This window comes from Cnephaeus nilssonii, assembly GCF_951640355.1.
Source record: "Cnephaeus nilssonii genome assembly, chromosome: 14".
Lineage (NCBI taxonomy): Eukaryota > Metazoa > Chordata > Mammalia > Chiroptera > Vespertilionidae > Cnephaeus > Cnephaeus nilssonii.
The window spans coordinates 55,000,591-55,022,549 of NC_137085.1; the positions used below are offsets into that span (position 1 = coordinate 55,000,591).

The following is a 21,959-nucleotide window of genomic DNA, read 5'->3' on the forward strand; positions in this document are numbered from 1 at the left end:
CATTCAGAAGCCCCGTTTCCTATCCCTAGACTTTCTAGATGAGTCTAGAAACAAAGTCTCAGAAATGTCTGCCTCTGAACTTACAAGTGTTGACAAAACCCAAGTGATGTCCCTGGGAATGGAGGTGGGAAGGACTGATACCACAAATACTTATTTGTCCCAGAAATAGGAGGGCCATATTTCAAAATATCCCAATGGAACCCTAAAATTAGACTTCACTGTATTGAAAATGGTACCCTCCACTTGAAGATATTAGCATAAATGCCATGTTGAATCAAACCTATAATCCATTATAACTTCCTTGGTAAAAGTATCTCAGATCAACAGATGGCATACTCTTAAATAGTTGAAAACATAAATTATCAGAGACAACTTTTTGACTAGTTATGCTCAATATTTTCCCTCCATAATTAAAGTAAAAGCATCTCAGCAACCCCCCCCCCCCCCCCCCCGTTTTAAATCCATAGCTATCTTCAGTAATCATATGCATTATTCTGGCTATTTATTTCTTCACTTCTGCGTGTAGTGACATACTGTTACATTAGGTAACCATTAATTTTGGTTGTGCATTCTCACTTGGTTACTTTTTATTCGTATAAAATTATTAAGAAAGGCTTTTAAAGTTACATTTTTTGCCTTGGGAAGATGGGGGTGGGGTGAGGTATGACACAACCTTTAAAGTCATTATTCTGCCTCCAATAGTCCCTAACTGTTGTAAAGGTTGTAGGTGCCAGACAATTCCGCCGGGAAAACTGAAATCTAATACTCCTATTAGGAACTCCCAACTAAAACTACCACTGGCAGCAGGGGTGCGGAAATGTGTTGCTCTTCTTGCCTAGGATATACGGTACAGGGGTACAGGGGTTGGCCCTGGCTTGGTCCACCTGCCAGCGCAGTTTAAAGTTTCTGAGGCTCGCACGAACACAATGACTTGGATCAAACAGCCTAAATGGCAAGAAGGGTATTTCTACTGGATCGAGGAAGCCCTTAAACTCCTGCGTACCATCTCCTTGCATGCGTCCAGGCACCCGCCCGCCCTCCTCTGTCGCTGACCAGAGATGATTTCTGACGATCCTTGAAAGCTGGGAGAATTATGGCTGGAAAATGAAACGACGCTGGAGTGTGGCCACATCATTATTTTGTGTCGCGCGGGACCAGATGGGCAGTCCGTGAATGGCGCAGGGATGTGATGGACAGTTTTATAACGTGATTTCCCCCCAGAAAGCTAGAGCGGGCTTCATTTCCCTCTATTTCCTTTCGGTCTGTAGTACTTGCATTCTCCCCCTCTCTGCAATATCAATTAAACTCAACTTCGCAGTGGAGTGGCCAAAAGGGAAGAGGATGCATTGGTCTCTCTAATCTTGGTAAGAGTCGGAGGAGTTACGGCGACCAGGGGACTGCGGCTGGGACCCTGTGCGTCCTGTGCAGACTGCAGGGTGGATACGCACCGGCGGTTATGGAGCGGAGGGTGCTCTGGGTCCGCCGAGGATAGACAGACGCCCTGGCGGCTGGAGGGGCCCTCTGACCTCGGGGGCCCACTTAGAAGCCGCTGCCACCTCGCAGCCGCAGCGTTTTCCTGCCATTAGCATCGCTCTTGAAAAGTCATGGAAGACGCGACAGTGCCAGACCTCAGAGACATCGAGCTGAAGCTGGGGCGCAAAGTGCCGGAGAGCCTAGTGCGCTCGCTGCGTGGGGAGGAGCCGGTTCCCCTGGAAAGGAGCAGGGACCCCTGTGGGGGGAGCAGCGGCGGCGGCGGCGGCGGCTGTAGTAGCAGCAGCAGCTGCTGCAGCCTCCCTCCCTCCTTGTCGTCCTCCTCTTCGTCCTCCCCAACCTCGGGCTCCCCAGGAAGACGTAGCCACTCCGGCACCCTGGAGAGGCTGGAAACCAAGCTGCACCTCCTCAGGCAAGAGATGGTGAGTGGTGGTGCGCCAGCTGTGGGGATGGGGGCCTCCCCGGCCAAAAAAATAAATAAAATAAAGCGGAGATCGGAGATGGGAAGATACGGCCTGGGAGAGAGGGTGGCCAGGGCTGCAGGGGTGGGTGGGTTCCGATGCGTGGGAAATGAGGGGGAGAGGAACACACAGGGGGTGCAGGTCTGGAGGCAGCCGCTGCGAGGCTTGTTTACCCCGGACTTTGCTCGGTTCACGGTTCGCCAGGAGAGCAGAGCCTGCTCTGTTCTGCGTACTTTCCCATTGGGAGGACTCGGTGCGCCCTGGCTCTGACCATTTAGCGGCCAGAGCGCAGTCTCCCGGGCACCAGTCCCCCCAGGGTTTGCGGTTACTACAGAAGCATCTGGGGCCTGCTCCCAGCCATTCACACTTTAGGTTCAAAAAGGTGGCTCGGGCCATTGCACTTATTACGGAAACACTTCCGGGTTTGCCGAGAGGTGGCGCCGCGGGGTCCCCGCAGCCGGCCTGACTAGCTCGCTCCCTCCTCTCCCACCTCCATGGCCTCCGCCCCTTGGTGCAGCTGCTGTTCCAAGGCCACTGTGGAGCTGCTTCTCCACAGCTGGTTCTGAAAACAATGGCCCACTCGTCCTGTCCTGGATGTTCTCATGAATAGCTTGTTACACTGTTTTGATCCAAGAGAGCAGGTGATCTCCAGGCCCAGGGATTTGCTAATCACCACTTCCGAACCTCCCCCCTCAACCCTCAATCTGCAATTGTGTTCTGTGCGGTTTGCAAATGTTACAGTTAGCCTAAGAAAGGGCGGGTGGGAGGAGTACAGGGACAGGGACACTCCTTACTCCTGATGGATTTAGATAAAGGCACTTGCCAGAAGCTCTTGTGCAAGTCACTTCTGTGTGGCCTCAGTTTATGTGTACAATGAAGTGATCTGATCGGAGGAAATGATTCCTTCCCGAATATTTTGAGGAAAATGACAACAAATCAACAGCATTTTCTGCCAGGTTGGGGAGAAGGAAAGTTGGAAACAGGGACCTTCTCAAGGGGTGGTTGGAAGGATTTTCTACATAAATGATGCTGTCTACGGAGGAGCTTTGCATTGAGAAGAAGTAACCAGAGGTGTTTCCCTCCTCTCTTTCTGCAGTTGGAACACTCTGGAGGGAGTGAATTCCACAGCCTAAAGTAATCTTGGCAATCATATGAGCACAAAAAGCCAGTCTTCCAGATATGTCCCATATTCAGAATTTTCACCACATGAAGGCTCTAGGAAACACTCTAAAAACCTCTCTCAAGTTCTTTAAAGCCATTCTGTATCTTGTATGTCTCAAGTATTCATTTTCTCCCTACATGGAATGCCCAGATGTTTAAAAAATATATAGCTATAGCCCTAGCCCCATGCCTCAGTTGGTTGGGGCATCCTCCTGTACACCAAGAGGTTGTGGGTGGGTTCAATTCCCTGTCAGGGCACATACCTAGGTTGCTGGTTTGATCCCCAGTGGGGGCCCATTTGGGAGGCAACTGATCAATGTTGCTCTCATATCCAAGTTCTCCTCTCTCTTTCTGTCCTTCCCTCTCTCTTTAAAAAATAAATAAAATCAGCCCTAGCTGGTTTGGCTCAGTGGGTAGAACATCGGCCTGTGGACTAACGAGTCCCTGGTTTGATTCTGGTCAAGGGCACATGCCCGGGTTGCAGGCTCAATCCCCAGTAGGAGGTGTGCAGGAGGCAGCCAATCAATGATTCTCTCTCATCACTGATGTTTCTATCTCTCTCTCTCTGCCTCTCCCTTCATCTCTGAAATCAATATAATACATATTTAAAAATAAATAAATATAATAAAATAAAAGCATATCCTCAGGTGAGAAATATATGTGTGTATGTGTGCGCGTGCGCGCGTGCACATGCACACACAACACATGAATGGCTAGTTGTATGTGTATATATTCATACATCATGTGTAATGCAAATGATTTTATACTATATTCATGTTTCACTGTCCAGATACACAGGTTATACATATTCGTTATTCAACAAGTATTTACTAAGCATTTATTATACCTGGTAATTAACTGGCTGCTGAAAATACAAAATGAAAAAGTCAAGGAGCCTCTCTATTAAGGCTCTCCAATTTCTTGTACTCATTTGCCATTTATTATTTTCACTATATCAAGTCAAATGTGTTCTGTAACTCTGTAGGGTTAAAAAAAAAACACCCACATCTGGTTATTAACAACTAAAGACACTATTAAGGAGGAAAATTTCCTCTTATTCTTCTTGGTTCTTTGGCTGGTCTAACAAGTAAACTGACATAAGACAGATTAACAAGAGAAAAACAAATTTAATTTCATATGTGCGGTAACCCCAATAAAATGTGAGACACAAGGTCAAGTTAGGCAGTTGAGGCTCATTTGCCTCTCTGAGAAAAGTAATGGAACAGGGCCCCAGGGCTTCAAAGGGGAGAAAGGTAATTCTCAGGCCAAGAAGAAGAGCAGATGTTTGGAAATTAGATGTTTGCCTGGCTTACAGACGGGTTGTTCAGATAAAAGTTATCTCTGGTAATAGCTCTCTTTCTGAACCAGGCCCCCTATCTGAATTCTTTTAGGTAGTTAAGGGAGAAGTAACATTTTTTCTCCAGCCTGCTGGGTCTTGATTGTCTTCAGCTCAAAATAATCCAAATTCCAAAGTGGTATATATAGAGGTCAGGTATTCTGTTCCTCTTCAACACTTTCTAGATATATCTGTTTTTCTTAATGACAATGTTATAGAGTTAATAAAAATCAGTTTCCCCAAACCAGATCTTGCTGTGTGTAATGATCATGGTATATTAAGAAATAAACTTTAAAAAGCAAATAGAAACAGTAACAGCAGAGGCACATTGCTAACGTGACTATTCATTATATTTTCTATGTGAAACATCTATGCGCTTAGGAGAATTCATGCCAGAACAGATGTCCTGTGTTCAATGTTGTGCTCTAATAAAGGTCTCCATGGAGCACATGATAACACTGGCCATGAGATGTGAGAGAGAAGGGTCTGAAAACAGGTATATTCCCTGGCCAATGAGAGAGTTTCCCCCCATTTTACATAACTCCCTGGGTGTTCAGCTTTAGCATAGTTGCAAAGCAACCGATTCGTTTTCATGTAGACTTGGCAGTTTTCTTATAAACACCGAACAGATGCAGTTCTTCCTATCTTCCCTAGTGTCTCCCTGTAGAGAAGTTGAGCTATGATCTCTTAATCATGATTTTTATGTCCTTGTCTATCCTCTACCATGAGCATTGAGTTAAGCTTCGACCCCATAGTTCATGCTCATTATTTTGAGTTGTTCACAGATTTTTCTTCTGGATAGTCTAGAATTATCAGGCTTTGATCTTGCCTTCATAACTCCTTCCTAAGAAATACCTTAGCCATGCACACACCTTTCTAGAGACTTCCAGGAATTAGCCTCCTTCTTTTCCTATTAGAATGGATGTGTATACCATAGACACAATACAGCCTAGCCTTGCAGGGAAGTAGTCTTAAGATTCTTTACATGCACATGACTTTATCATTGTCTCTCTCATCTCCTTTTATGCTTTTATGAATCATTTCCTTAACTCTTATCAGTTAATGTTATAATCCATGCTCATAGAGGCCTGTGAAATGCATTGTGATGGAAGAAAGTTGAAAAAGATTGAAGAGGGGGGAGAATCTGTTTCTGTGATCAATTTTCTTAATGTTGAAACTCTTATTAACAACATAAATAGCACCATACATAATAGAGGTGTAGGAAGGAAAATATTGCAAAATAAATTTTTCAGGAATATCAGGATGTTTGGGGGAGGGAGCAAATTTTCCCAATGTGTAAAGTATTTTTATTTTTAATTTAAAGATGAGGAAATTTGACAATACAATAAAAAATGAAGAGCTATACATAGGAAATGTATGATAAAATTAAAAATAGATTTCAGACCTCTTGTACAAATTATGCCCAATAATATTTGTTCACTACTTTTCAGTTCACAGAGTGTTTTAATATCTGTCATATCATTTGTGTCTAAGACCATACTGGGAAAGGAATTATTTTCTTTCATATTTTACAAATGTGACCATTGTGGCTTAGAGAAGGTTGAGAAAGCAGGCCAAGGTCACACAGCTTTCTAGTGGACAGAATCACAACTTAACTCAATCATCTGAATCCATGTACTGTGTTTTTATGACCATTCTGGTCTGTAGCCCAATAATTTCCCTTCAAAATATATTTTTTATACATCTGTGATATCTTAAAGTACTAAGAGACCAATCAAAAGAATCCCTCAGGATGCATGCCCGGGGTTGTTTCAGACAGGGGTTCATTCAACAACCAACAAATATTTACTGAATGCCTACTATGTACCAGGTCTGCCTCAAGACCTTGGGAATATAGAACAAAATGCCTACCTTAAAAAGCCGGTCATCCAAGGTCTGTTATATTTGAAATTTTCTTCCTACTCTCTATGCAAAGACTCCTTTTTTTTGGAGGGCGTGGCACCAATACATTGTTTTGAGTATTATATATTATACTTCTTTCAGTGCATAGAGATTCCTTTGGCAAAATTTTCTTAAGTCTGGGACTTTAAGCATTACTTATCAAGTAGTATTACTCTAAGTTCTAGAATATCTCAGAATATCCAAATATTTTCCAATAATTATAAATAATCTCTGTTAGAACCTGCATTTTATTTCTTAGTGATTAATTTTATATTGCACTTTTACAATACGTGTAAAGAGTTTTAGTGCTACTTGAATGCGTCCATATCATACATCTAGCTTGAGAGTGAAAATTATCTACATCAATTTACTTTGAAAGAAATTTGAAATGCAGGAGATTATGAAAGCAATTACTAAAGAACTAGAACCTGGAATTAGAAGGAGTCTAATACACCTTCCCACATTTGCCTTCCTACATAATTACTGTTTACAAAATCAAAGTAGAGTTTGTCAAGAAGTACGTATTACTTGTAGATGCCATATTCTGGATTTTAGTCAACTCTTTATTATGTTGGGATGGTTACTGCAGCGCCACTATAAAAACTAAGTTGAAAATATTGTGTCCTGATTTCCATATTTTTGCAAATTATTTGCATAGCAGCTATGTAGTAGTGAGGTAAAATCAATCTTAAGTTATTTTTTCCTACTATTAAAGCATTTAAATACCTCATCCAACTCATCAACTCTTGCTTTAATAAAGTTTTCTAGGCAAATACAGTAGTAGACACAAATACAGACATATCAAGTAATACTGGAACATAAATCAACATGTTATCTTTCAGAGGGAAGGCGGGGTGGGAGGGTGGGGAGTGATTAGCAGGGAATTCATATGCATATATGCATGGCCCTTGGACACAGACAAATCTTGTGGTGAAGGCCTGGGAGGGGCAGGTGCTGGGTGGAGGGGGTCAATGGGAAAAACAAAAAAACAAAGGGGATATGTGTAATACTTTCAACAATAAAGATAAATTTAAAATAATAATAATAAAATAGTAAAAAAAAAATGTTACCGATACTTTCTCCCACTGATCTTTTTCATGTGTGTACCCTGTGTTAAATGGCTTACTTATTTTGTAGTAAAAAGAAAAATTATTGCCCTAACTGGTTTGGCTCAGTGGATAGAGCCTCGGCCTGCAGACTGAAGGGTCCCACATTCAATTCCTGTCAAGGGTACGTACCTTGATTGCAGGCACATCCCCAGTAGGGGGCATGCAGGAGGCAGCTGATCTATGTTTCTCTCTCATAGATGTTTCTAACTATCTCCCTTCCTCTCTGTAAAATCAATAAAATATATTTTTATTGAAAAAAAAGTTATCTTATATACCCTCAAAAAAGAATTTTACTACATGAACTTCACACTTGCATCAGCTATACTTCAACTTAAGTAGACAACAAGATTTATATCACTGGTGCTAAAATTTAGTTATTTTTTTAAGTTGGACAAAAACTTAAGGAAAGCCCTTTGATATATAATTGAGAAGCTGAAAGTAGAATGCAACTTCCTTGACGAGTTCACAAGAGAGCTGAAAAGATAAAATGGGAATATAATTTGGCCAGAGAAAGATTACAAACAAATACATCAGCAGGTGTGTGATGCCATGGTGGAGATTAGACATAAATGTTGAGACTAACAGATAAAGCTGAGGAGATTTCTCACAACAAATGTGCCTTGTACAAGGAATTAAAAGTGCTAATAACTATGTAAATTATAGGCTTAATTAATATTAGGGATAAAGACATAAAGGAGATCAGGAAATCTGATTCCTAACAGTAGTTTCTTCTGTCATGTTGTGCATGGAGTATTATTCAACTTCCTTACTCTAGTAAACAAATCTTGTTGAAACATGTCTCCTTATACAGTGGCTCAAAATTAATGGCAGTGCAGGCAAAGATAGTAATGTTACACAGACAGAATGCTGAGGATTTATACATAACTTGAAAACAGTGACATTTCCAAAAACGGATGAGCCCAGCCCTGTCCCTAGAAATGTATGTTGAATGATTGGTACACTCATGAGGAACATATTCTGACAAAAAAAGAATTACCTTCATTTTTACTCAAGTTACACAACCATCATGCCCTGACCTTGAAAGACCACATTTTACGCCAATTTTAAAACTGGTTATGTTCACTTGGGTGATTGCATAAAAAAAAACACCTTTTTACCTTCCACTTTGTAGTGGTGAGTCACAATGAAAAGACTTTTTCACACACTAAGACTTTAGCTTTTAAGATACTACTTCTGAAACTGGGATTTATGTCTGGAGTCTCTGGGGTCCCTGAGAATTTGTTTCTATTTTTTTGAAGGACCTTTTTTTGTTGTACTTCTTTAAAGGTTGTTTATTCACTACTCATGTGGTGGACCTCTGGTTTGCTGGAACCTTCACTGGTTTTGGAATCAGACAAGCTAGGACTCCAGTCACGTCTAGAACAAGACAGGATACAAACCAACAGGGCCCCGCAGGCTGTCTGGGCCCAACACTCTATCCCTGCAGAGACTTTAGCTCATCTTCCACGGTCCCGCATTCTAGCCTTGGCTCTCTCACTCACTGGTATGTGGCACTGAGCAAGTTATAATAGTATTTCTGAGCAAGTTATAATACTATTTCTTTTCCACATAGGGATAAAGGCATCTCTACCAAGGCACTATATTAACTCAATGAAATAAGAAAATCAGTTATTACATAGGCATTCAAAAACAGTGAGAATGATGACAGTTAACAGGTATTATGTCAATTACATGGCTGTTCTGTTGACTTTAGACAAGAAGCCCTAGATGGGCAATGCGGCTTTGCGACAGATGAAAGCTTAGGCACCTCTTTTACCAAACGGACTATCATAGCATCAACCATGTCATTAGATTTTCCATAGGGACCACATTTCTATACAAAAGCAAAAAAGAAATGTGGATAGCCTTTCCCCAGCTGCAGTGCAAGCAGAGTATAGTAGCATAGGTTAATGAAACTAATTTTCAGTATCCTAGGTAGTCTGAGGAACTGAAGACTAATATTTGGTTACTTATAATGAATGAGACCTTTCATTCATTCATTCATTCGTTTATTGTGAATTTATTTGGGTGACATTGGTTAATAAAATTGTATAGGTTCCGGGTGTACAATTCTATAATACATCATCTACATATTGTATTGTGTTCACCACCCCAAGTCAGGTCTTCCATCACCATATAATGAGATCTTTCTATGTGCCAGGTACTATGTTAAACATGTTATATGTATCATCTCATTAAAACCTTATAGTTATCGTAACTAAACATAATTTTCACAGTTATCTTATAAAGTATTGAGGTTTATTATTGATGCTTAAGATTACCAAGATAGTAAGAAGATGAGCTAGTTGTAGTCAGTATCTGAGCTTTTTTTTTTTTTTAATTTACCTTTATTGTTGAAAGTAATATAGATGTACCCTTTCTTTCCCCATTGACCTCTTCTAGCTTCCCCTCTCCCCCCAGGATCGGAGCTTTTAACCATGACTATGGTATTACATTTCATGCTTGAGATTACCTCTATGCTTTTGTTGACACCCAGGATTAAATGTATATATCTGCTTTTCTTTCAAAATTTTCAAAATATTAAATAGTTTAAACTGTATACTTATTTACCATAAGCTCTCCCAGGAGGAATAACTAAAGACATGGATGTTTATATGTAGCTATTTTTTATTATTATGTCTATTTATTATCAAATTTCTATGTATGTTAAAATGGCTATACCAACATGTACTTTTTTCACCAGTTAGACATTATCTGTCATAGAAAAAAAAATGGTGCCACCAGCCCAACGACTCTCTTTAAAAAATTTATCTTTATTGTTCAAAGTATTAGAGATGTCCTCCTTTTCCCTCTCCATTGACTCCACCCCACTGCCGCCCTCCACTACAGGCCTTTACTGCGCTAGTCTGTGTCCATGGGTTACACATATATGCATATGTTCATTTTATAGATAAGGAAACTGGCTTACAGAGGTTAATTAACTTGACTAAGTCACTAGAAGTGGTTTCTCAGCCATTTATTCAAACAAGAACCACTGTGAGCCTGGCTACATGGTGAATCTAAATTACTCGCAAATCATACTATATCTGAGTACCACGAAGTGTGCTCATTTATTGTGAATGTACATTTTTACAGTAATTTCATCTCACATCTACCAATGTATCCTTTGGTATTTCTTCAAACACATTATAGTTTTCTTTTTCAAAGTTAAAGATAGGATTTTTCATTATAAAACTTCCAGAAATATAGACATATTAAAAAAGGAAAACTAAAGTCTCCCTTCACTTATCCTCAGTACTTTAGCTCCCCCATATTACTCTATACCCCAAAGGAAACTGCCGTGGAAGTTTGGTATGAATCCTCTCAGGTCTTTCTCTATGTCTTTGCCTGCATATATACTGCAGAGTATACGTACACATTCACATAATTTTGTTGTTATAGATTTCATTTTCCTTACTTTATTATGTCATCTGACATGCATTGGATGATTACATTATGTCAGTTAGTACTGTGAACAGTTTTCATGTATATGTTGTTATATTCTTACCCCTCACCCTCTTTTGAGGTAGGCACTGTGGGGTGTTAGGCAATACAAACAGATTCCTGATAGAACTTAAGAAATGTTTATCTAGTTAATTTTTATCCTATTTTGTCACTTCTCATATAAACCTCAACCAGTTACTAATTAAAAAACTGCCTTGGTTGGGTCAGGCAGCATGTCCATTGCAGTTAAGCCTATATTCTGACACCTGTTAGTCTTCAAAATGTTAATCCCATCAGTCAGGAGTTGGGCACACTGGACTGTCTTTAGGGGTGATAGTTCAATCCTGACCTCTGATGCCTTATGATTAATTTCAGATTTTCAGGGAATAATCCCTCATTTCTAAGTTCTAGAATCACATTCACATGCATGTCCCCCTCTACTATCAGCATCAGCTTTTCTTGAATAATTTTTAAGGTTTAAAAAAGATTTGATGGATACCATAGATTCTTTTTATGCAAACTAAAAAAAAAAAATGGTCAGAATTATCTGTTTGTAATTAAAATTATGGAATTTTCTCTCTGTATGTTAACTTAGGACTTAAGTCTCCAACTTTTCATATATTGAGAAGAAAAGTCCCTCCTCACAAGCCACTATCACAAGTTGGTGATTAAGTCCAACTTGGTTAGGCAGTTAGGCAGTAAGGCTGTTCAATTCAGATACCGATAGTTCCTTTGCTGACAATTTAATGATAAATAGCTCCTATTGGCTTTTTATTGGTGTGAAGTTAACTCTGTTTCCAAATTTTCTCTTAATTTCATAAAATCTTAAATTATGATGAATAAATTCTTACATGCAGTCATTGAAACATGCCAACAGTATAAATGATCTAAAGTGGAAAATAAAAGTTCCCCACATCCCTTTACTCAATTTCCCCTCCTTAGAGACAACTACTAAGAATAATATTTTATGTACCCTCCTAGAAATTTTCTGAACACATGAAAGCATACCTTTGGTTTCTTACATACTTTAGCTATAATTATACATATATTTTTGTGACTATACATGCATGCATACTTTTCACATTGAAACTCTCAGGAGCTCATGTTGCAGCTAATTTTCTAGATTCAGCAAACACTCTGGTATTGATTATAGATATATATATTGCTTCAAAGCATAACTTACAGTGATGCCACTTTGGATAGATTACTGACAAAGTACAGCAGTCTGAGAGAATCACTCTATTTGTATAAAAATATTGCAATTGATGAGGCGAAAATACAGAGTCAATAATCTCTAGAAATAGAAAAGAGCATCATAGGGTGCTCTCTCTCCAGGGGTCACTCCCACGCCATCCCCTCCCCCCTCTCCTTCCCACATAATCATGTATCTCCTAAACTCCAAGGGGCCCCATGAGACTCGCAGCCAGGGGAGAATGGGCAGGGGCAGCTAGGTCCCAGGCTGCTCTCCCTCCAGGGAGCACACCCAGGCCATTCCCTTCCCCTTCTCCTTTCCCCACAGGTGTGCATCTCCTCAACTACAAGGAACTCCGCGAGACTTGCAACCAGGGGAGCAATGGGCAGAGGCAGCTCCTCCCAGGCTAACCCCCTGAACCTGACTCCAAGGCCCCTTTTTCTCTGACTTCCTGGTGAGCCAAGGCAGACGAGCGTAGGCTCTCCTGTTGCTTCTTCTATGCCCTTCTTTGTTTTACTGTCCTACATATATTTTTTCGGTGGTCAATAAATTCTTGCTTGCTTCTCTAGAAATAATAATAATAATAATAACAACAACAACAACAAAGAAAAGAGCATCAAAGACCTTAAGGTAGAAAGAAACTATAGAGGTCATCTAGACCAATTCCCTACTGGCATGCTAGTCAGCTGATAATTTTTTTTCTTCAACTTCTTCAGTGATGGTTACTTCCCTGGCTCACAAGACAGAACATTCCATGTTCAGATACTTCTATTCATTATAATTGTTAATTGGCAATTCCAGTTGTTCATCAAAAAAACAAACTCTACAATCCTTCACTATGGGGAAAAATGCTCTAGCATGTGTGTCTACAAGCTATGGATTTATAACCTAAGATGAAAGCTCTCCAGTATAAAACACAATAAAAGCTCAATGAGCTCCTCCTGGGTTTCTGTGTATATGCATAAAACAAAGGACTTTCTTGCCAAATGAGAAAAGAATGGCAAAGCCATGTCTTGGCAAGAGTGGAGAGAAACAGGCACTCTCCTCACTGCGGCTAGTAGTGTGTATGTTCAAGGTACCGTTAGAGGTAAACTTGACACTGTATTTAAAAAAGGAAAAAATATCCTTGGACATAGCAATTCTGGTGCCAGGAATACTTAGGATAAATATAGAAATTTACTTACCCTAAGGAAATAATGAATATGCACACAAAAATATAGGCTGTAATTTTGGTATTCAAGATTGAAAAATAAAAGTAATCTAAATGACCAATGATGGTGGGTAGGTTATTTATGTGCATATGATAGAAATTTGTTTAACTATTTAAATTATATTATAAAATTATTTATGAACAGCAAAAACAGTTTTGGATATAATATGCTTAGGAAAAAGGTTGGAAATAAAAATATCCTATAATATTCACAGTGGTATCATTGGATGGTAGAGTTATGGGTGATATATTTTTTGTTTGTTTTTCTATTGAGCTCTTGTTTGATCCAGTTCCTCTACCAGTGGTCGGCAAACTGCGGCTCGCGAGCCGCGATTTGCCACTCTGTTGACTAATGAGTTTGCCGACCACTGCTCTACACCAACCATGTCAAACTTGTGGCCCGCAGGCCACATGCAGCCCACAACAAATATTCATGATCTATTACTCATTTATTTCAGCCCTTTGTATTCAGCATGTCTCTATCGAAATAAACCTACGTTGCTACGAAAATTGAAGCTTTTGTTTTTTTGCGGCCCACATAAACTTAAAACTTGTTTATTTGGCCCATGTTAGCCTTTGAGTTTGGTATGCTTGTTCTACACTGAGTATATTTTGTATTTTGTTAAGAAAAAAATGATAGAATTTAAAAAATAAAAAATTCAAGAATGTGTGCTTCAGAATAAGGTAGAGTTGAAGTCAAGGAATTATAGCTCTGCCTTTTATCAGCTATGTGCCTTTAAGCACATAGTGAGTTTAATATATGTAAAATAGCTGGGATTTGGCCTGCTACACAGAAAGAGCTCATTAAGCATTAGTTTTTCTGTCCTTCCCATTTGATTATTAGCTTAACTCTTTGGTGCTTGTAAGAAAAGATGAGATTAGAATTGTTTCTACTACTCATTTTTCTCTTTCTTCCCTTTATTCCATTTCAAAGAAGAAGTGAGTACAACTACATGTGAAATAGCTTCTTGTCCTACACGAACTAAGTCTGAGTTGCTAAGTTTGGCACTGAGTGCCCTTGCACAGAAGTAACACCTGGAATGCTTAGTGCCTAAGTAAGAATTGGCCACTTCAACTTAGGAACGTCCTCTCTGTAGAATAAGGTGCATTAAAAACCAATGGACCCTCAGGATTTTAGTCACAGTAGCTTATGCTAAACATGGGCAAGTTCACCAAAGGAAGGTAATGAAGTTGACCGCTACTCTCAGAAATATTTACACACATTCTACAGTCTCTTCACATGAGTGGAACATATTAGGACTCGGATAGATGTTTATATACATTTTTAGAGAGAAAATTAGTCACTGTTCAAAGTGCAGAAAAGGATAAGGATTCCATGGGCAAGAATCTCAAACCACTTTCTAGTCTTCTGTCATTTTAAAAGGTGATAATAAAATTGTATTGCAAAGAAATAATACATAAGGAACGACCAAGTATAACTTAATTTGATGACTGAGTTTGGTGATTTCAGTCACACTATAAAACTTAATGATTTAATGGTAGATTAAATATTGTTCACAGAAAAGAATATTTCTGCAGTAAAAGCACGTTTACTAAATACATTTATAAATACATTTATTTATCTCTAGGGCTAAATGTTTCCATGGGGCAAAAGTCTGACAAAATTCTATGTACATAATTTCATTTGTCACTTTCGTATTGTGCAAGTTTTAGGTTATATATTTCAACTTGGTGAATAATATTACTCACTATCTTTTTCTCCCTCACTATTATCACCTTGAGGGCAGAGGCTATGACTAATCAATACTTATCTATACAATAAACACCTAAGCGACCTTTATGGAGGAACGACCAGAACGACCGGTTGCTATGACGTTTACTGACCACCAGGGGGCAGATGCTCAATGCAGGAGCTGCCCCCTGGTGGTCAGTGCGCTCCCTCAGAGGGAGCACCACTCAGCCAGAAGCTGGGCTCATGGCTGGCGAGTGCAGCAGCAATAGCAGGAGTCTCTCCCGCCTCCACGGCAGCACTAAGGAGCAACGAGCCGAGTGGTAAAGAGCAGCGAGCAGGCAGGTGGTAAGGAGCAAGGGGTCCTGGACTGCGAGAGGGTCCAGGCTGGGCTGAGGTACTCCACTACCCCAGTGCATGAATTTCATGCACCGGGCCTCTAGTATTTCCATAATGCCCAGCCATTATTTAGGGATCGAACACTGAACATCTAAATTAAAGTACACCTTAGTCCTGCTTCTAAGTGTTGTGTTTGGAATGCATTAGCAACATTTCCTTTTTGATTGGAACATAGAACCACAGTGCCTCCCCTGGCTCCCACCAGCCAAACCCAGTCACCTGGAATTTAGGTTGGTGGTTGAAGAAATATTAAAACATCTTTTGAGTGTTTGTTATTGTTCCACTTTACTGAAAGGGGGTTTTAGGGGTAAAATAGGCAGGCTTAGGAAGTTTTAGGAATAAGGGGCTCTATGGGAGAGAACCACAGGCTGTAAAGCTGGGAGCTGCAGAAGGTATATATTCACAGAATAAGGGAGCTGCGAGAAGGTATATATTTCCATAGAGTAAGGGAGCTGAGAGCTGCAGAAGGTATACATTTACAGAATAAAGGGAAGGAAGCCACTCATTCAGAGAGGGAAGAGGAAGGCCAAAGGGAATAGAAAAACAATAAGGGAGAAGAAGAGGGGAACCTCACATGAGGTTTGAGCTCTGGAGCTGCTATAGTGACCAATCAGAGGGGATAGCAAGACACAAGGAATTGCAGCCCTCATAAACCTAAGAAAAAAGGGACTTAGTGGGACTCTCTCCTCCTCCCCACAAGGGAGTCTGTGCTTGTTTCTCAATAAATTTCCACCTTTTCCTGTACCACCTTTTGTCCGTGATTTCATTCTTTGAACCCACCTGGACAAGGACCCGGGAATCATCCTGCCCAGAGAAACACCGTGCATTCCAGTTCAATTTTCACATTTCATTACTTTAAAAAAAAGAAAGAAAAATAACTTTTCTGCCTTTTTTGAAGCAAGACAGCAGAATTTCTTCCTGGTTGCACGATCTACTCTATCCCTAGATACTGTCAGTCTCAAGAGTCACTGCTCTCAGGGGCACTGCCATACCATAGAAATGAAGGAGTTCTTTTTCTTCTCTGATCAGTACACCAATAAATGATCATTTATTTTGGCAGCCTTGTTTAGTACCTGGGTAGCATCAGTCATCAGGGCATTAATTATCTGACTCTTCTTGGCACGGGCCTTGGGGACTTAGGAGTACAATGTGACCTGGGCACACTGTATCTTATATGTTTGAGGCAGTTAAGCAAACTTCAGTGAGCATCACATTATCAACATCCAGATGGGTAAGTTGGAGGGACAGAATGAAAAAAGCTCCATGTCCTGAGTGTTCATTATAAGATTCAAAATGGAAAGGCGTTCCAAGGAATCAACCCATTTTTCTGTTTTTAATTTGGAACTAGTCTCAAAAGATGAAAAAAAAAAAAAGCTATCAAATATTCCAGTATTGCTACTAAACCAGCAACAGTACGGGCTTCCTTCTGGACTGATTTGTCCCTATGTGAGCTTTTTAAATCCTCGTTTTCCCAGTGGCCTTCTTTTACCACCTTCCTAAAGCTATACTAATGGGCTTTTGCTGCTTTTAATCTTCCTCTTTGTTATGTATGTTATCCACATCCACAGGAGGAGTTCCAAATATGTGGCAGGCATTTTTAAAACCCTTTTATTTTAACATAATGTTAGATCTTACATAAAAGCTACAAAAATAGTACCCAAAATCACTATATACCCCTCATCCAGATTCTCCCACCTGTTAACAATTTACATTGACCTCATTCTCTCAACTCCCTCCTCTCTCTCTCTCTCCCTCTCTCTCTCTCTCTCTCTCTCTCTCTCTCTCTCTCTCTCTCTCTCTCTCTCTCTCTCTCTCTCTCACACACACACACACACACACACACATACACACAAACACTTCCTTAAAATTTTTTCACCTTAAAAAGTGGCGGACAGGCGAGCCATCCCTGGAGCACGCCCACACCTTCCCTCATAGGCGTGCATCTTGACTTTTCTCTCCTAAACTCAAGGGTCCCAGGAGACTTGCAACCAGGGGAGCAATGGGCAGCAGCAGCTCATCTCAGGCTTAACCCATGAACCTGGTTCCAAGGCCCCCTTTTCCCTGACTTTTCAGCGAGCTGACAGCAGCCCTGCCCCAGCTCACTTACTTCTTTCCTGTCATGTTCCCAGGGAGCCAAAGCAGAGCACCACCCAGGCTCTCTCCTGCCGCTTCTACCCTAAGCCCTTTCTTGTTTCGCTGTCCCCAGCTTTCATAAACACACTCTCCAAATTGAAGAAAAACGTGGCAGACATGCTATTACTTTACTTCTAAATACTTCGGTGAGTATTTCTCATAAACGAGAACAGTTACGGGGCATAAATGTCCTTCCTCCCTCTTGCAGAATCGCAGTCATAATTAATGACCTCCATCCTTTTCCTGCTGAGTTCAGACCTTCCCTAAGAATATCTTTGAAAGAATGCTAGAAGTGGCTACTTCACATCCATCAGGCCAGTATTCAGTTAGACAATATAACAGGGTCTACCTGAAGCATACTAGGGGCAATCGGAAAATGCCCTCAACTTCTCATCTTCCTGTTGACTTAATGCCAGAAATTCTATTCTCACAAAATCATCTTTTCAGCCAGAGCTTATGTTCCGTATGAAAATATGAAGTAGCAGCTGGAAGATTTTGGAGCATAGGTGGCATTTAGTAAATACATTTGAATGCTGGATATAGTAACAACACTATTGCCTTCTAGTATTTGAACTGTATGGGAACAAGGATTTGAAGAGCCAGTTTTGTTAAGTGAGAGAAAAGGTCACAGGAAAAGAATATAATGTTTTAGCATTTTTGTCTAAGAAAAGATATCTCCTGTGAGTCATTATTTTGCACTATACATTGTAGTTTACAAAGCATTTTCACATATGCTATCTTCTTTCCTCAGTCCTAGAGTTAATGATGTTATAATGCTTCAACAATGAATATAAAACACTTGCTACCTATGTTTCAATGCAATGTCTGTAGCTATATTTGCTAGAATACTGTATTTGCCCAATAAATGGGACTATTAATAATAGTCTTCTGCCTAATACTATAGTTAATTGACCAAAGAAGTAATGACTTAAGCTATACTATCACTGTCATCATGTGCTAAACTCCTTTTGAGGGTTGCATTTAATAGTAATATCCTTATGTTGAATTAACTTTTGAAAAACATCCACTTGTTTTTCCTTTAATCTGGCTATGTTCATAGTTTGCCAGGAACCATGGCCCTGACTCCGATGAAATGAAATATAATTTTAACTTTCATATTCTACTTCTTAACTTTGAGTTTATTACTCCATTTTTAAATTTGTGTTTGTCTTTGCTTTTCGATGTAGTATTTGTTCCAATTATCCCTTGGGAGTTCTTAAAAATTAGTTTGGGAATGTCAGAATGAGTATGTGAGAAGAAAGTCAGGATAACTAAGAGATTCATGGTCTTCTTTATATGTGGTTTGGTCAGTGGGGAAAAAATGAACTAAAACTTGACAAAGATTATTTTGGATTTCATGATAAATGCAGATTATGCATTGCTTTAATAGGGACCAAACTTAAATAAAGACTCAAGAATGGATCATAAAATTTCCCCCCACTCTTGTCAGTTACATTCCTTCCAATGCCATCCTTCAGTAGTAGTCTTGGAAATTATGTAAATTTCATGTCTATAAACATGTATTCTGCTTCAAGGTAATCTTGCACCACAGGGAAATGAAATCTGTACTGTCTACACCAATACACTCAATGTAAAATAAAACTATTTTCTTAGGTGTTTGTATTGGTATGATATCTTCGGTTTACCACCTAATCGAGTTGTTTTTTATTAGCAAACATACTTGTTGTCCATGATCTTGATCTATACTTTGTAGTACATTTAAACTGATAAACATTTTTTATGTGATGCTAAGCATTTTTTGGATGTATTTGGTTATTCAATGGCAGTAATTTTTTATTACTCTCCTTTCCAACCATGTTAAAATTTACATTTATAAGTGGAATTAAAAGACTAATTTTATCGAACATGGAAAACTTATGTAGTGAAGCAACTGACTACTTGTGCTTATATGTGGATTCATACATGATGAGGTCAGGAATTTTGAGATCTTAATGGTTGTCATGTACTATATTGATGTACACTATAAACTTACTATAATTATTATCCTATATAATAAAAGGCTAATATGCAAATTGACCGAACGGAGAAACAACCAGTAGTTATGATGCACACTGACCACCAGGGGGCAGACGCTCAATGCAGGGGCTGCCCCCTAGTGGTCAGTGTGCTCCCATAGGGGGAGCGCCGCTCAGCCAGAAGCCGGGCTCACAGCTGGTGAGCGCAGCGGTGGTGGCGGGAGCCTCTCCCGCCTCTGCAGCAGCACTAAGGATTTCCAACTGCTGTTTTAGGCCTGCTCCCCACAGACATCCCTCGAGGGTTCCCAGACTGTGAGAGGGTGCAAGCCAGGCTGAGGGACCCCCCGCCTGAGTGTACGAATTTCGTGCACCGGGCCTCTAGTGCTACCTAATAAAACAGTAATATGCAAATTGACCGCACCTTCGCTACGTCCAAGCCACGCCCACCAGCCAAAACCACACCCACCAGCCAAAGCCACGCCCACCAAACAATCAGGGCAAGTATGCAAATTACCCAACAAAGATGGTGGTTAATTTGCATACGCTGAGGGAGGGAGGAGTGAAGACTGAAGACAACTTAGAAGGAAGAGGGAGGAAAAGTGGAAAGCAAGGTGGCTGCCAGAGGGAAAGCCCGGGCGGGGCGGAGCCGGGCGGGGCAGAGCGGGGCGGGTGGCAGTGGCGTGCAGGTGCAGGCGCAGAGGCCGCAATGGCAGCAGCAGCGCACGCGGCCGCAGCGGCCGCTTGCAGGATTCTCCCTGCAAATGGGCTACTAGTATTATTATAATGAAGAATACTATAACTTTAAAGAGCAGCTAACAAGGCAGTGAAAAAGCTTCCTCAAGCAGTGCTTCTTTCAGCCATGATAGAAAGTAATCTTTTTTGTGAACCATAGCTTTCCTTGGCATCAGACATGGAAAATCAACATGCTTGGAAGCACATTGCCAGCACAAAATGGAACCGCTCGAACATTTTTATTTAATTAGTAATGAAATGAGCTCTGAATATGATCATTAGCAGTCAAAAAATAAATAACAAGGATGAACTCATGAATGGATGCTACTTTCTGTATTGGAGCCTTTTAAATAATCATAGCATAACCATCTTATCTTATTGGCATTGATAAGCAAGTAGGTTGCAATGATTATTCTTAGACTCTGTAACACTGTTTTATTTAAAACCACTAACCATTAAGTCTCATAGGAGCACTATCAAATGCTCACATTGCTGAGTTGGAAATTGAGATAGGGAGTGATTTACAGTAGATAAAGACAAGGCCAGGATTTTCTCCTCTTCCAAATTGGTTGTTTTGCGTGTCATCGAGTAGCCAATATAAATAGAGGAAAAGAATTTGCATTTACACTTTAATTCCAAAAGTCCAGACATCATTACTGGGGATGCGCAGCAATTTCATAACATTAAGAGTTGGGTTATTTTTGTTTTCTGTCAGTCTTAAAACAAACTGATTCTATTTGAATTTCACCCAAAATTCTTCAAGGAGTAATACAATTTTTCTTTTTTTTTTTACATCATTGAGTTAATTTTGTGACAATAGTATCAAATCACTTGAAAAAGTTATCCTCTCCATGAAAATAATCCAGTGCCTTTTTGTAAGCAGATTTTGGTGCTACTCATACTCTCCAACTCTTCTGAGAACAACTAAGTACATATTACATGATTCACATACTTGGAAATATCTAACAAGAATCTATTTGCCATCTCTTGACTTTACACATGAAATTAATTTGACTCAGCCAAAAACTTTGGTTGTTCCAATTAAGCACTGATGATGCATATCTATAGGAAATATACATATTTCCAAATCCTTACCCCTTGCTGGGCCTTAAAGACAGATGGAAACTCTCAGTTGCACACCATTTAGCTATGTAAATATCCACCCTGGGCACGGTTCACCACCTCTGCTTCTAGAAATGTTACTATAACAGTAATCAAGTGAATGCAACACTTATTTTTAAGCACAAACCACATCCCACTCCAGTATAGGCCCCAGAAGAAATACAGTTGAAGACATGGATTTCAGATTACTTGCAAACCAATGAGGTTATTAGTAAAACAATAGCAATATTTAACCACCATGGTATTAGAAATTCTGGTCTAATTCCAAAGGCCCATGATCTGTAATAACATATAATTTCTATATCAAGCAAATTATATCTATCATTAACCATTCAATACGGTGCCTAAGACCTGGTCATTTACATCTTCATGTACAACTCCAGCCCCACCTAAGCTCCTCAGATGTGCCATGTATACTCTCATTTCTGGACATTTGTATAGGTTGTTCTTTTTGCCTGGATATTTCTTCCTTTCTCAGTGCTGCCCTTCACACCTCATCCAGTCAACTCTGACATTTCATCCTCCAAGTCATACCCCGGGTAACATTGTACTATATATTTTTTCTCATTTTTTACTTTTTATATCCCTCTCAAGAATATAA

The 21,959-nt window shown here is 40.0% G+C and overlaps 1 protein-coding gene across 1 annotated transcript in view; it reads left to right on the top strand.

The window, feature by feature from the left end:
* The first annotated feature begins 791 nt into the window (after window positions 1-791).
* The window catches only part of LURAP1L (leucine rich adaptor protein 1 like), a 45,183-nt gene continuing 24,015 nt past the window's right edge, over window positions 792-21,959 (top strand). The window contains exon 1 of the mRNA XM_079790953.1: window positions 792-1,913. Coding sequence (XP_079647079.1) covers window positions 1,605-1,913 — 309 coding nt within the window. The 5' untranslated portion in view covers window positions 792-1,604. The remainder of the gene's footprint in view (window positions 1,914-21,959) is intronic.